Source organism: Vombatus ursinus, unplaced genomic scaffold (assembly GCF_900497805.2).
Source record: "Vombatus ursinus unplaced genomic scaffold, bare-nosed wombat genome assembly UNPS02009205.1, whole genome shotgun sequence".
In the NCBI taxonomy this organism is placed as follows: domain Eukaryota; kingdom Metazoa; phylum Chordata; class Mammalia; order Diprotodontia; family Vombatidae; genus Vombatus; species Vombatus ursinus.
This window is the reverse complement of record NW_020948983.1, coordinates 34,026,196-34,038,632: the sequence shown is the minus strand read 5'-3', so window position 1 is coordinate 34,038,632 and position 12,437 is coordinate 34,026,196. Positions and strand designations below refer to the sequence as shown.

General features: G+C 36.9%; 1 protein-coding gene across 1 annotated transcript in view; it reads left to right on the top strand.

Annotated features, from left to right (window-relative positions):
* Positions 1-12,437, top strand: part of LOC114035441 (A-kinase anchor protein 13-like) — a 175,618-nt gene that overhangs the window by 52,747 nt on the left and 110,434 nt on the right. The window contains exon 2 of the mRNA XM_027851556.1: positions 2,068-2,111. Coding sequence (XP_027707357.1) covers positions 2,079-2,111 — 33 coding nt within the window. The 5' untranslated portion in view covers positions 2,068-2,078. The remainder of the gene's footprint in view (positions 1-2,067; positions 2,112-12,437) is intronic.

Genomic DNA, 12,437 nt, shown 5'->3' with positions numbered 1-12,437 from the left:
AAAACCAGCAGGCATGATGTGTTGTACTTTAAATCAAACAAGTGCTTGGTGGCTAGGGGAAACACTCAGCTTCTTTCTGTTTTTATTTTAGTTGGTAGCAGGTTCATTAATACCCTAAACTTGGAGTCCACTCCTGAATTTCCTTCACTTTATTTCATCTGAGTTTACTACTACCACTACTACTACTACTACTACTACCACTACTACTACTACTACTAATACTAATAATAATAATAGCAGCTAATATTTATATAATACTTTAGGGTTTACAAAGTGTTTTCCCAAATATTATCTCATGTGATCCTCACAGCAACCCTGGGAGGCGGAGAGGCTGTGAGGAAATTGAGGCTGACCTAGGTTAAATGACTTGCCCAGGGTCATGCAGCTAATAAGTGTCAGATGCTAGATTTGAACTTGGGTCTTCGTGACACCAAGACCAGCTCTTTGTCATCTGTGCTAACTAGCTGCCTTACTTATTTTAAGCATAGTTTTACATTAAGGATTTTAATAATAGGTAAATAGCCTATCAGGCGCAAAAGAATTGGAAGAATGGATGGGTGAAGTCATTCAGTAGGAAAGGAAATCCGTAATAAAGCAGAGTGAGAGGGAGCACTGGGAAAAGAGACTTTTATTATAAGGGGTGAGGCTCAGTGCTAAAATGACAGAGCCACAAAGAGGCTCTTCAGGAGAGTACATATCATTACAGAGTTCAGAGGTCACACAACTGGTACACAAATAAGTATGGTAAAGACAAAGTACTTAAGAATATTTGAGGAGGGTGGCATTCATTTCACTTGAGTAGGCTCTGAAAAGATTTCTTGCAAGAGGTGGTACCCAATTAGGGCCTTGAATGAAGAGAATTTCAGCAAGTCTAATACTTAAAGGAAAGAGAGGGAGAGAAGAATAAAATGATAGAATAGCAAGTAGTTCCATTTGAGGGAATGTTGAGTACATAATAATGTCAACTCACTTAACACCTTAAAGTTTTAAAAGTACTTTTCTCTCAACAACCCTGTGACGGAAGAAGTATAAGCATGTTATTATCCCCATTAAAGATGAGGAAACTGAGGCTGATAATGGTGGAATCACTTGTTCATGGTTAAGCATCTGGTATTTCAGTTGCTGTGTGAATCCAGGTCTTCCTGCCTTCTTGGTGAGTTCTCTACCAATTATTGGAGCTGCTTCTTTTTTAATACCTTACATTAGGCAAATGATACAAATTGCTTATGTTATTAGTACTCAGATCCCTTCTCCTTTGAAAGTTTTTATATTCTTGCATCCGATACTTGGATAGTTTTCAAGGACTTCTTGTGAGAAACCCGAACCCTAGCCTTAGTGGGTAATATGGAAAAGGGAGCAGCAGCCTTTCCCTCTGCCTTTGGAATCCCTTAGGATTCCACTAGAGAAGAATATTTAGAACCTCAAAATAACTCACTCATCAGCTAAAAATCAAGTTGACATGTCTGTGAAGCACTTTGAAAGTTGTGTTACTATGTAGAGACATACCCTAATCAATATTGTTCAAAACGCAGACATTTTGCAGTGATGTTCTTAATAACTGAACCATCATGCCAGCGTGGTAAGTCCTGTTCCCAGTTTGTACAACCTTTGCTTCTTTTGGTTGAGCTTTGATCACACAGACCTACAGCTTTTCTAGCAAATAGAATCTTGGTATCCTAGGATTTAAACTGGAAGAGATCATCTAGCCCAATTACTTTCTTTCTACAAATGAGTTTTCCTATAGCACTTCGATGTTCTTTGTCCCTTTCATTCCTCACCTTGTATTATACTTACTTAACTTGTGTACTGGTCATTTTGTGTCTTATCTCTCTAGTAGAATGTAAGCTTCTTTCAGGCAAGGAGTTTTGTTCTTTTGTTCTTTTATCTTTGTTCTTCCCTTTCCCCTCATTGTATCAGTCTTCTTCTAAGTTCATAAGAAAAAAAAAGTATCAAAACCCTCTTCAGATTTAAGGTGTTAAACTTGACTCCATTCAATTGTATTTGTTTTAGGACTTTTTTGTCAGTAAACATTTTATTCTAATTTACCTTTTTTGTTATTTATTTCAGTGTTCTGGGTCATGAAACTTAATCCACAACAAGCTCCGTTATATGTAAGTAAAACAAAACGGTTTTCCTTTAATTTTGTATTATTTATAGTATTGAGTGCTTTTAATTTCATACAGAGAAACATTTCAATTAATAATTAATCTTTTATAATAATTATTTAATAATATATAAAGTTATTATTGATCATTGAATGTTTAAATTTGTATTTTTTACCATCTACATAAATAATATGACTCGAATTCAACTAAATTGAATTCAACAGGAATAAATTGGGCACTCCATAAGTAGGACTGCCTTAATATATCTAGGGCCCACTGGAGTTTTTCTCTGGGGGTACCAGAAATACATATGTTAAACAGTTGAATAACGTTGTGAAGGTACTGTTAGTCAGGTAGTCAGTCCCTGTTCTTTTGCTGCTGTATTTCTGTAAAAAAGCAAAATACCTCCCCCACTTGCTTATTTATGGTTATTGTCAAAGTAAAGTGATCTTTCACCACTAGATGGTGTACAATATTGGTAAAAATTGGGCAGAAGCTAACAAGGTCAAGACAGGGAAAGGTAAAATGTATATGCTTTTTTCTGCTATTAAATTAGTGAAATTCAAGGTGGTGAGAGTGAGCCCTGTCACTGGGTGAAATGTACAGGCACTCCCTGTGAAAGGTGAGCCAAGGGAAATCTGAAGTGAGTCAAAAATGCTTTGGGGGAGGATTTAGATGAGAAAAGGACGAAGAACATTCCAGGTAGAAGGAACAACATTGCAAAGCGAATAAGCGTAGTAGGAGTATGGAACATGGCAAGGATGCATTTTGGCTGGAATGAAGCCTTTATGGTAAGGAAACATAGGTGATAAGAATGGATAAAGAGGAGCTACATCTTGACACATTTTAAATTCAAGGCAGAGAAATCTGGGCTAATTGTATAGGTAGTGGGAAATTATTGAAGATTTTCACTTGATGAATTACTTAATGAAAATGATGTTTTAGCAGTGTAAAAGGTGATTTAGAGAGAGTGACTAGAATCAGGAACCGGTTAGGAAACTACTGTAATAATCCAGATGTTATAGATTTATACAATTTTAGGACTAGAAGAGTCCTTAGAGATCATGTAGGGCGGTGATCTTATACTACAAACAAGGAAATTGAGGCCTAAGAACACTTTGCCAATATCATGTAACTAATTAGCAGTAGAGTTCCAACTCATTGATTGCTAGTCATGAAATTACATTTAATGTGTTTAAAAGCTTTAGTAAATTTTCTTCTTAAATGTTTTGTTCTGGTTGAGGTACAAATACGTTAGAAATTGGTTCTGAAGAGCTCTTTAAGTAAAGCATTATATATAAGTTGGTTGCTAAGGGGCAAAATATCTATTTGAAAGGTTGGTTTAGAAAATATCTCCTTTCTGATTGGACAGAGATGTCTGACTAAAACCTTTAACTTTTGCTGCATATGGGGGGAAGCAAAATTGTAGGAAAGATAGAAATTTTCTATAAAATAGGAGCTATTACTGTAATTGTTTGGGAATAGAGAGGGAATATTATCATTACAGAAGGAAAGCTTCTGGCCAATGAAATAGAGACTTAGGAGACATGTTTGGTGGGATCTTTTGTAAGTTGGAGCCACAAACTTAACATAAAATGTTGATAATGTTATGTGATAAAGGACCATGTTGATGGAAAGAACCATAGTAGTCATAGGTAGCAATTGAAATGAAAGATGGAAGGTGTGGATCCAAAGGCAAGAGACTTTTTGTCTTCTTTTGTAAAAAACTTATGAAAATATTGGTGAAAGAAAACCTTTTTTTCCTACATGTGGCCCTGAAATAGCTGAATTTGATTGTGTACCCAATGAGAAATGGTTGGATTTTGTCTGGAAGTTTGTCTTAAAAATTAGACTTTTTGTTTGAGCTAGATGAGGAGAGAGTTTGCCACAACTACCATGCGTTTTTCATTGCTGAGGTTTTGTAAAATACAACCATCAATGCAGCTACAGCATGGGAAGCAACATTTTTGACTCAGACAATAAAATCTAAGAAAAGAGATCTGTTTGGGTTGCTGTTTGGGTGTCTCAGCTCTGAATTTTTTTTAAATTCAGTTTTATTTTCTGTTCTGAATTCTTTCCCTCTTGCTTTTCCCTTGACTCTTATTGAGAAAGCATGAAAAACAAAACCCGTTACAAATATGTATAGTCAAGCAGAACAAATTCTCTCATTAACCATATCCAAAAGGAAAAAAAAAAGCCTCTGAGCCCATCACTTCTCTCTGGAAGTAGAAAGCGTGTTTCTTCATAAATTCTTTGAAATTGTGGTTGGTCATTATGTGGTCAGAGTTCCTAAGGCTTTCATAGTTGTTTGTCTTTACAATATTATTATCATGGTATAAATTGTCCTCCTGGTTCTCCTTATTTCACCTTACATCTGCTCGTGCAAGTCTTCCCAGGTTTCTCTGAAAGAATCCCCTTCATCATTTGTTACAGTACAATAGTATTCTATCACATTCATATATCATAATTTTTCAGTCATTTCCCAACTCTTTTCCACCACAAAAGGAACTGCTAGAAATATTTTGTATGTACGGATCCTTTTCCTCTTTCTTTGATGTCTTTGGGGCATAGACCTAATAGTGGTATCGCTGAGTCAGAGTATGTGCAGTTAAATAGCTTTTTGGACATAGTTCCAGTTTGCTTTCCAGAATGTCTGAATCAGTTCACAATTCCAGTACATTAATATACCTGATTTCCTAGCAGCTGTCATTTTACTTTTCTGTTGCCTTTGCATATCTGATGGGTATAAGTTGGTACCTCAGAGTTGTTTTAATTTGCATTTGTTTAATTATTTAGATCATATGATTCTTGATAGCTTGGATTTCTTCCTCAGAAACTTCCTGTTCATTTCTTTGACCTTTTGTTATTTGGAGAATGGCTCTTAACCTTATAAATTTGACTCAGTTCTCTGTGTCATGTCCATTTTAAAGGAAGAATAAGTAGGACTTAACAATGGATCACATATAAGGAGTGATAGAAAAGAACATGTCAAAGATGATGACGTCCCAGCCACTTCTACAGTGCCCTCTTTCCTGACCATCACTTTGACCATCACCTTGACTCTGAAGCTTGGACTTCTTCCCTTGGACTTTGGTCTCTGATAGGTGAACTCTGACCTTATGTTGCCTGGATCAGGCCCCCAGGACACTTCCTCATCATTTACACACTTTACTCTCTCCTCCCCTCCCCTTTTCTCACTTCTCCTTATTTGTTGTCTTCACCCCTTATAATGTAAGCTCCTCAAAGTCAGGAGCTGTTTTGCTTGCTTATATTTGTGTCCCTAGTGCCTGGCACAGTGCCTAGAGCATAGTAAGTGCCGAATAAATTAGTCTGTCTATCTGTCTATCTGTCTCTCTCTCTATCTATCTATCTATGCATCTATCCATCTCTTTAGGAGATGGGAAACACCTGAGGCAGGGAGCATGGAGATGGGCAAAGAAAGGAAAAGACAAGGTCAATATTTGCTGTCAAAATAGAAAGGCAGTTAGTTGATGCTTGGCCTGAGAAGAACCCAGCAAGCTCAGCAAGTGACAGAGCCACATATGAAATGTCAGGAAAGGCATACAATGCCAAATCACTTTGAGCCCATGTCCAGAGAAGGGTATCCAGGATGGTCTTGTGAGAGGCTCCAATTTTACACATCACTAGATTGAGCTTTTGCCAGTTTAAAGGGTGAGACTTCTGGGTTAGTGGAGCCACTGAGTTGGATCCAGAGTGTCTTATAGGAAGGACTAGAATCTCATTTATCTGGGACTGGTTGGTCTCCTACCTGCTGTGCCTCAGGAAAGGAGGTACCAATCAGAGAGGTTGAATCAGAGATGATTGTCTCTGGTCTGCTAGGTTTCAGAAATGGGAGGATTGGTGCCAGGTAGGAGAAAGTTTGAAAATGTTTAGGGCAGACAGAGACTGTCTGAGAAAGACTAGGCCAGGAAAACCTGTTTTCCCAGACTGTAACAGTTGCAGAAATAGAATAGTTAGGAGGGATTTCAGAAGGAGATGCTGAATATGGTTTTAGAGAGGTTAACTTGCAGGTGATGATGTAATATTTTTAAAAAATTATTTTTATTGTTACCTTTTGTTCTCATATCTCCATTTCACAATGTATACTTCTACTCAGAGAGCCATCCCTTATGATAGTATAAAAAGTAAAAAAGTTTAAAAAAAAAAGCCATTCAGCAAAACTAACCAATATGTTAATGAATGTGTGACAGCATATGAAGGGTTCTACCGATGATGTTAAATTCAAAGAGAAATGTTTAATACGTATTTGGGTGTAAGGCCTTTGGTTTAGGGAAGAGGACAGAGCTTTAGGAGTCAAAGAAGATCTTTGGGTGTCATCTGCATGTGAAGCTGTGAGCCAGGATGAGTTCTCTGAGAGGGAAGATATAGAAAGAAAAGGACAAAGGGGGAAAAATTCAATAGGAAGGATCAGGGAAAAACACAAAGGAGAAGTGGTTGAGGATATTAAAGGAGAAATATGAAAAGATTCTGGTGTTTGATAGGTATATGTATGTGTTTTCCTGGGAGAGTTTTTTGTTTTTGTTTTTGTTTTTTTTCTTTGTGATGAACTTGTGTGTTCTTTGAAATAAAAGTAGCCCCTAATTTTTCCATAATCATATAATTTGTTGTGTTTGTATGTTGGGAATGGCCACTGGAGAAGAAATGTGGGGAGTTATCTTTACTCTGAGACCTTCCTGCTCCTTGACTTGCTTAGAGTAGATCTGATTCCTTACATCATTAATGATGTCTTCCTATGGACCTTTGAGCTAGAGATCATCTGGTTCCAAAGGGTGACAACCAGAACTGTTTTTTTGCTTTTTGTTTTTTTAGACACAGGTATGTTGGACTATCTATTGCATAGGAAAAAAAATAGTCCCTTTCAGTTGCCTTTTCAACCTAAAATAGGATGAAACTTGAAACTGCAGTAATTCCAAAGGAAATTCTTTGGAATGAGGTGCACTTTTCTTTAGGTCATCTGATTTGGATCCATTAAGCTCCTGATCAAAGCACAGAGTAATAAAAAGGTTCTCTAAGCTAAGAAAGCCTATTGTTGTGGCATCTCTTGGGGGCAAAGATGCACCCGTTGTCAATATTTGTTACTTCATTTAAGTTTCTAATAATCATACATTTACCACTACTCAGTTTTTGTTTACAGTATCTCCTCACCCAGATGACTTCCTTAAAGATTAGGACATTGCCATATGATTTTTAGGGAGAACAAAACAAAATAAAACTCATAGATAATGTGTATGCTTCCAGTTGGGCATGTAAATATTACCAATGTTATTTAAATTGAGAATATTAGCTAGAATGATTGTCATAATAATGTTATCATCTGGGAGCTTTCATCATCACATTTTCCAAATATTTATTAGGTACTTTGAAAAGCTCCGTAATATCCTGTTGAATTAGGTAAAGGTATTGTGTATAATCCTCCTTTTGGAGATATTCCCAGAGAGATAAATACTTACCCATTGAGTCAGTGAAAAGGTGAGCTAGAAATAGAGGCTGGATCTCTTGAGTCTAGTATTGTTAGCTCCCATCTCAGTGTAACACATAGCCTGCACCTCAGGAAATCACATGACTCCCGATATTTTTAATAACTTAGTACTTACTCCTTTTGACTTTCAAGCTTCATGCAATTCAGATGAAAGCATGACCTTAAAAAAAGAGACCTGCCTGATAGGTTAAAGAGCTAGGCCAGGAAGGGAAAGGATGGTATTTTAAAAACAAAATACCACCCACAGGCCTAGCAACCTGACACTTACCAACAGTAAATAAATCCTCCCACAGACAGCTGACAAGGAAGTTAAGTTTTCAGTCTTCCTACTAGGAGGAAGATGATGTAAAAGGTACAGGCCCCTCAAGCTTTTGGAATTGTATCAAGCAACAGCTGTCAATCTAAACTTTGGGAATTGCAGTGGGATGGGAGGCAGGTTGTTAAGTGGAGAGATGGCTTGATTAAGCATTAGGAGCCCCTATGAAATTCGTAAACCTAGATGAGTCATTTACACTATCCTTGCCTTTCTGTCCTTTTTTGTAAAACAATAGCATTCTTATCTTCACACAAGTGCTGTACAGATAAGGAACAGAATGTGCATAGGGCCATGAGGATCTTGGAGAAAAGATAGGGTTACTATTTAAGGTTCCACGTAAGTGAGAAAGGAGGTATGATAGAATGCTAGTTATAATCTTTTCTGTTGCAAATCTGATAATAGCTTTCTTTACTAACCGAGTTCATCTTGTGTGTACCTCATCTTTGCACTTATACTTTATTATGTATAAGCCAGTAGTCTTTTTAGATCACATATTTGATTTAGATTAGCAACACTTAGAATGTCTCTGTTAAGCTGAATGCAGTTCTTTCTAGTCTCATACTGGATTCACCCCTTGCACGCTGGGACCCCTTGATCCAGAGACATTAGCCTCCCTGCTGTTCCTCAACAAGATGTATCATCTTCCAATTGAGTATTTTCACTGTGTGAAATTCTCTCCTACTGACTTCCCTGGACTCATCCTTAAAGCTCCAGATAACTCACACCTTCTTGAAGCAGCCTTTCCCAGTCCCCCATACTTGTTTTCCTTCCTTCTGTTGATTATTCTAACTTACCCTCATATATATCTTGTTTGTGTGTAGTTGTTCACTTGTCTTCCCCTGTTAGACTGAACTCCTTGAAACCAGGGACTCTTTTGCCTTTTGTTTGCAGCCTTAACACCTGACGCATGATAGGTGATTAATAAATGTTTCCTGATTGACTGTGAATCTCAGGATTCTAGATTTTGAAGGGAACTTGACATCTCATTTCTTTATTACAGAAGAGAAATTAGGTCCCAGAGAGGTTATAAGATGTTCAGGGTTACATAAGGTAGGGTCAGATCTGAAACTTGCATTTTGTCATGAGCACTGGTACTGGTACACAGATCAGAGGATCAGTGTTCAAATCCTAACTCTGATACTTATTACCCATTTGATTGTGAGCCCGTCACTCAACCTCCCTCAGCCTCAGTTTCCTTTATGAAATGAGAGAGTTGGATTAGAAGGCGTCTGAGGTCACTTCTAACTCCAAATATGTGACTTTAAGGTCATTTCTCTTTCTGTAGGTCTTAAAAACCTACAGTATCTGAATTAGATCATTTTTATCATTAATAAATAGTACCCACAGTGGTCTTACATAGGTAGCTTTTGGTTAACAATGAGTTAACAAGGCTACTCTGTAGCCTTGTAACGACAAATACCACAGATCTAGTTAATTTGGATTGGAGGGTCTCCAAAATTAACACATGTAGAAGAATATTACTGTAATACATAAAGAGAAGAGAAAGGTATTTCTTAGATTGTTTTCTGTAATAGCAAAACTATATCAGGAAATCTCAAAATCAGCTTATTTCCTAAATTAAAATTTCTTCAAGGCCAATAACAGATGTGAGCCAAAATTCTTCTCAAGGCTCAAGGCAAGTGCTTTTTTTGGGGGGGGGGGGGTTGTGTGGGTAGAAATAAAGCATTTTGGCTGTCCATCTTTTCCCCTCATTTCTTTAGAACATGACTAACTTGTTTTCTAATCATACATTTTCTTTTTTTTAAATTACTTATTTTTGACATTTAAAAAAAAATCGAGTTCCAAATTCTCTTCTTCCCTCCAGTCTCTTCCCCCACCCATTGAGAAGGCAAGTAATATATCATTTACACATGTGAAATCATGCAAGACATTTCCATATTAGCCATGTTACTAAAAAGCAAGAAAAAAAAATTATTTCAATCTCCACTCAGAGTTCATCAGTTTTCTCTCTGGAGGTGGCTAGTATGTTTCATTATGAGTGCTTTGGGATTGTCTTGGATCACTGTATTGATCTGAATAGCCAGATCCTTCACAGTTAATCATCATTACAATATTGCTCTTATTATGTATAATATTCTCCTTATTCTGCTCATTTTGTTTCATATCAGTTCATAGAAGTCTTCCCAGGTTTTTCTGAAACCATCCTGCTCACGTTTCTTACAGTACAATAGTAATCTGTCAAAATCATATACCACAACTGGTTTAGCCATTCCTCAATTGATGGACATCCCTTTAATTTCCGTTTCTTTGCCGCCACAAAAAAAGCTTCTATAACTGTTTTTGTACATATGAGTCCTATTCAAGGCAGTGCTCTAATGTGATTGATGATAACCTACATGACAGTAACCATCATCTGATAGCTATCAGGCACACATGTAGGTGATAGGCATAGGCAGATTTATTATGTTTTCAAGGCAATGGACACTCTTTTGTGTCCTTGATTAAATTAAAATTTTATGTGATATTTTAAGTAGCTCATTATTTTAAGTAGATGGATTACCTACAAATTGTCTACGAATTATAAAATTGTATGATTCTTTGCTATTCTGTGTCTACAACAACTCTCTTCCCAACCTTTTGCAGAACAATTTCTTCTATTTCATTCAGTCTTGAATGTATTTTAGTGACTTCACTGACTAATGAATATAGAGAAATCATAAATTGGAAAACCTTAGATGCTGGATGTCTTTTTTTTTTTAAAGGATAAAGAAGCATTTTCTTTTGACTACAGCTATTTTGATTTCCACATAATTGAGGAATCATTTCCTCTCTTGTAGGAGCTAGAGTTCTATTTCATACCAAATAATTTATAAAAAGACTGGACCATCCATTGAATTGATTGAGGATCTGAGAGAGAGGAAATAAATGTACTTGATCAGAATTAAATTTATTTCACTCAGAATTTTGTGTTTTCTCTGTGCAGTAGAATATGGTGATGAAGATTTTTATGATGATAGCTAACATTTCTGTGAAGTTTAAGGTTTGCAAAGCACTCTTTATGTGTGTGATCCCACAGTAACCCTATGAGGTAGGGGATATTGTCTCCATCTTATAGATGGATAAAGTGAAGGAGAGAAAGCTTAACTCATTTGCTGAGTTCACGCTGCTACTGAGGGACTGAAACAGAATTTGAACTCATGTTTTCTGGATGCCAAGTCCAACATTCTAACCACAATACCACCTAGCTGCCTAGACACCTTGGCTGTGTGACTTAGAAGTCCTCTTATGAATATAATAGTGAGACTGGCCATCAAACAAAGCCTTTCCAGTCTCCTTAAGCCTTCCCACACTACCACCTACTCTCCAGTGATACCGGTTTCTTGAACTGGTTCCTCCCGAACTGCTGTTCCTCTAAAAAGACACTCTATTTCCTGACTGAGGACATTTTCATTGGCTGTGCCGCATGCCTGGAATGTTTTCCTTCCTTATCTCTGTTTCCTGGCTTCCTTCAAGTCCCAGCTAAAATTCCATCTTTTACAGAAAGTCTTTCCTGGTCCCCCTTAATTCTAGTACCTTCCATCTGTGAATTAATTCCAATTTATCTTGTATGCAGCTTGTTTGTATATAATTATTTGCATGTTGTCTCCCTTTTTAGGCTGACTGGCTCATTTTCTCACCACCACATTTGGAAATCAATCAACAGACATTTATTAAGCATTTAGTATGTTACACGCACTGTGCCAGGTGCTGAGAATGGAAGTACAAAGAATGCAAAAATCCCTCCTTGCAAGGAGCACTTACACTCTAATTGGGAAGACAGTCATTACAGAACAAATATATATATATATATATATATATATACACATACACACACACACACACACACACATATGTCATAAATATAAAGCTAATTAATACAAGCATGTCCAAAGTAGTTAAATACAAAGTAGTTTGGGAAGGAGGACAGTAAAATCATGTGTACATCAACTCCTAGTTCATTAACTTTGGTATTGACTCAAAATAATTCAACCTCAGTGAATATTCAAATGGTATAGGTGATATCTCATGAATGTTCCAACTGGCCTTGAGCCTACTTTATAGAGAATTGAAAGGAAGTCAATCTGGTGTTTAGAAGTAGTACTGAACTGCTGGTTAAGCAGGTGCAAGAGAAGGAGGAAGAGATGGACAAAAATGGTCAGAAGCTATGGACATCTTATTTTTATTCACAAAAATTTTATTTCAGTTTGAATTTCTGGGGGATCATTTTACTTGGTGGAAGCTAAAAACCTAGAAATGTATGCCAGCATCAGAGTTTGGCATCCTCCCTCACTTCAGAAAAAGCATGCATTCAATAGAAAAAGCATTAGGGTATCCTCATTCTATGCTTTGGTTATGAGATTCCTTAGAGAAGCTGAACTGATGGTCTTGTGCATCTGGTTCAGTATTTAAAGTTAGCTCCCCTGAGATAGTTTTATCTTTCCTGTGGTCTTTCAAGTGAATCACCTGTCCTCTTATTAACAATGAGCCCTGATGGATTCTTTTCTAACATTTTCTA